A 2,990-nucleotide genomic window follows, 5' to 3' on the forward strand; every position below is an offset into this window, starting at 1 on the left:
CGACCCCCAACGGCGCCTGGCAGGTAGCGTGGGGTTGGAAGGTCCTGGCCGGGCTGGGAACTCGTCCTGCTGTGGCATGGAGGTGCATCGCATCCCCCCTTGCTTCATGGGGCAGCTGCCGAGGGCGAAGCTGCTGCGTGCCAGGAGCGTGGTGGGGCCCCAAGCCGGGAGCTGATCCCTGGGGTGGGCACAGGGGTCTGGGCATCTTGCCTGGCCCCTCCTACAGGGACGAGCCTGGGGCTGAGCCACTGGCACGCGGTGGACAGGGAGCCCCGCATCCCGGCGGGGCAGCTGCTGAGGGTCCCAGGGGGTTCCCACCGAGCGAACACTGGCTGCAGTCACTGCCTGGAGCCGGTGGCCGTGCTCCATGTCCCACAGGTGCCACGATGGCTATGACGGTGTTGGGCTGGGGCACGCAGTGGGAGAGGAGGAGGACTGGGGCCAAGTACACAGGGCGTCCTGGGCTGATGGTAAGGCCGGCGTGTCTCCGGGACTGTGGCTGCCTCATGGCAGGACACCGGCGAGTGCTGCGGTGCTGGGTGCCACGGAGGGGCTGGTGGCCCCTCAGGGAGTGCGCGGGTGGCGGGAGCACGTCAGCTCTGACCTCAGCAGTGCTGTGAGGAAGGAGGGCAGGAAGCGGGGGCGGCTGAAGCTGCACGGGCGCTTCCTCCCCGCAGCAGCACGGTGCACTGCAGGCAAGCCCAGGCAGGGGCCCTCCTCCCCAGCAGCCCCTTGCACCCCTCCGCATGCAAGGCGGCGATGGGGGTCCCACATGGGGATGGGGATGGGGATGTGCTGGCAGTGCAGTGGGGCTCGCTGGCAGTGGCTGGCAGCACCGCAGTCCCTGGGAGCGGGGCCAGCCGGAGCCCTCAGCAAGGCGGGTGCTGGCTGGGGGTCACAGGCTGTGCACCGCACTGGGGGCCTGGCCGGGGGTTTAAAAATAACCGGCTGTGAATGCCCGGCGGGGCTGGGGCCGCAGCCGCGGCCGGTACACAATCGGAGGAAACGCGCCGGCATCGAGCATTGTTTCGCCGCAGACGCTCGCTTCCTCCGTCCTGCCGTGGGGACGCTGCTCTCGCCGGCACAAAGGGGCTGTGGCGCAGGAGCACGGCCTCCCTGGCACCCGGCAAGGTGCGGGTGGCATGGGCACAGGTGGCTGTCCCCCGGCTCCCCCTCCCTGTGCCCAGGCATGTGCAGCCTTCCCGGGGTCCCTGCTCAGTGCAGCAGAGTGGGGAGGGGGCTCTGCGGTGCAGAACCCCCTCCCTCGTGGACGTATCCTGCTCATGCTGCTTTCCCTGCGCCCGCTCTGGCCTCAACACTGCCTGCAAGTGGTGTGCCAGCAGCAGCTGGGGATGGGAAGGGGGGGGTCCCTGCTGCTCGTGGTGCTGTCTGTCCCTCCCACTAGCATGCCATGGCCAGTGGCCCCCAGGTAGCCTGTGCCCAGCTGATGCGTGCTCCCGCAGGTATGCCACCATGCAGAGTGCCGGCAGCTGAACCGCAGCGGTCCCCTCAGCCTGTGTGAGCTCTGTGACGGCCGCGTCCATGGCACCATGCACTTCAACAGCCACATTCGCTTCAACCTGCCCCCACAAGGTGAGCCGGGCTGGATGTGGCTGGCACCGGGGCTCCCGGCGGCTCTGCGACAGCGGGATGCACTTGGAGCCGGCATGATGCGGCAATGGGAATGGGATGCACTTGAGGCTGGTGTAGCACAGGAATGGGAGTGGGATGCAGCTGGAGCTGGCATGGGGCTGGGGGTCCCAGCACAGCCCAGCTCAATGCCCGTTTGCAGGCTCCATCTTGGCCCGCAACATGTCAACACGCTCGTGTCCCCCGCGCACCAGCCCTGCCTCCGATGTGGAGGAGGAGGAGGAGGAGGGACCGGCGGATAGCAGAGGGTGAGCCCCCAGCCCTGCATGTCCCCTGCACATCCCCAGCCTGCGGCGTCCCCGTCACCCTGCCCACCCTGTGCCCACAGGGAGCGGAGGAGCTCGGCGCTGAAGCTGCCCAAGAAGAAGGCTCGGCGCAGGCACACGGATGTAAGGCACCAGCCCCTCTCCCTGGGGTGCTCTGCAGGGCAGCGGCGTGGCCCTGGTGGGCGGGAGGGACCCCTGGGCAAGTGGCTGCTACCTCCCCCCAGGACCCCAGCAAAGAGTGCTTCACCCTGAAGTTTGACCTCAGCGTCAACATCGAGGCGGAGATCGTGCCGGCTGCGAAGAAGAAGTCCCTGGGGTGAGTCTGCCAGGGACGGATGCAGGGATGGATGCGGGGATGGACGTGGAGACGGACATGGGGCTTGTGTCCCCGCAGGGAGGTGCTGCTGCCGGTCTTTGAGAGGAAGGCGATTGAGCCAGGCAAGGTGGACGTCTACCTGGACCAGTCCCACACGCCGCTCTCCCTCCAGTTCGAGGCGTACCACTTCGGGGGGCACTACCTGCGGGTGAAAGGTGTGGCGGGGGCCTGGCGGGAGGCTCGGCCACACTGGGGCTCCTGGGGGACTCTGATCACCCGATGCTCCCGCAGCCAAGCCTGGGGATGAGCTGAAGGTGGAGCAGACAGCGCGGGATGCCAGGTCGGTCAGCCTGCCCATCCTGCACCCCGTCAGCACCACCATGCTCCTCGGGCCAGCACCAGAGCTGGTGCTGGGACACCGGGAGGGTGCCGACAGCCTGGTGAGTGCCGGTGCCAGCCCCGGGGGAAGGAATTGGGGAAGGGGTGGTGGGGTGCGGGATCTCCCCGTAGCCATCCTTGCTGGGAAGATGGGGACATGGGGCAGCAGCATGGCATCTCCTGGATGGCCTTGTGTGGTGTGGGCTGAAGACCCCCCTGGAGCCCCTAAGAGCCAGTTTGGCTCCTGGCTGTGCCGTGCCGGCTGTGCCATGCCGGCTGTGCTGTGGTGGCAGTGCATGGGTGGTGCCCTGTGCCAGGCGTGGCAGCTCAGCCGGTGGCACTGGCCCCGTGGCCATGCTACGTGCAGGCTGGCACCAGGG

The 2,990-nt window shown here is 68.3% G+C and overlaps 1 protein-coding gene across 1 annotated transcript in view; it reads left to right on the top strand.

Moving 5' to 3' along the window:
* The first annotated feature begins 1,535 nt into the window (after positions 1–1,535).
* PLEKHG5 (pleckstrin homology and RhoGEF domain containing G5) overlaps positions 1,536–2,990 on the top strand; it is a 13,666-nt gene continuing 12,211 nt past the window's right edge. Inside the window, 6 exon segments of the mRNA XM_009274109.2 lie at positions 1,536–1,593; positions 1,793–1,898; positions 1,979–2,039; positions 2,141–2,232; positions 2,311–2,447; positions 2,524–2,672. Coding sequence (XP_009272384.2) covers positions 1,551–1,593; positions 1,793–1,898; positions 1,979–2,039; positions 2,141–2,232; positions 2,311–2,447; positions 2,524–2,672 — 588 coding nt within the window. The 5' untranslated portion in view covers positions 1,536–1,550.

This window comes from Aptenodytes forsteri, unplaced genomic scaffold (genome assembly GCF_000699145.1).
Source record: "Aptenodytes forsteri isolate BGI_AS27 unplaced genomic scaffold, ASM69914v1 Scaffold16, whole genome shotgun sequence".
Classification (NCBI taxonomy): domain Eukaryota; kingdom Metazoa; phylum Chordata; class Aves; order Sphenisciformes; family Spheniscidae; genus Aptenodytes; species Aptenodytes forsteri.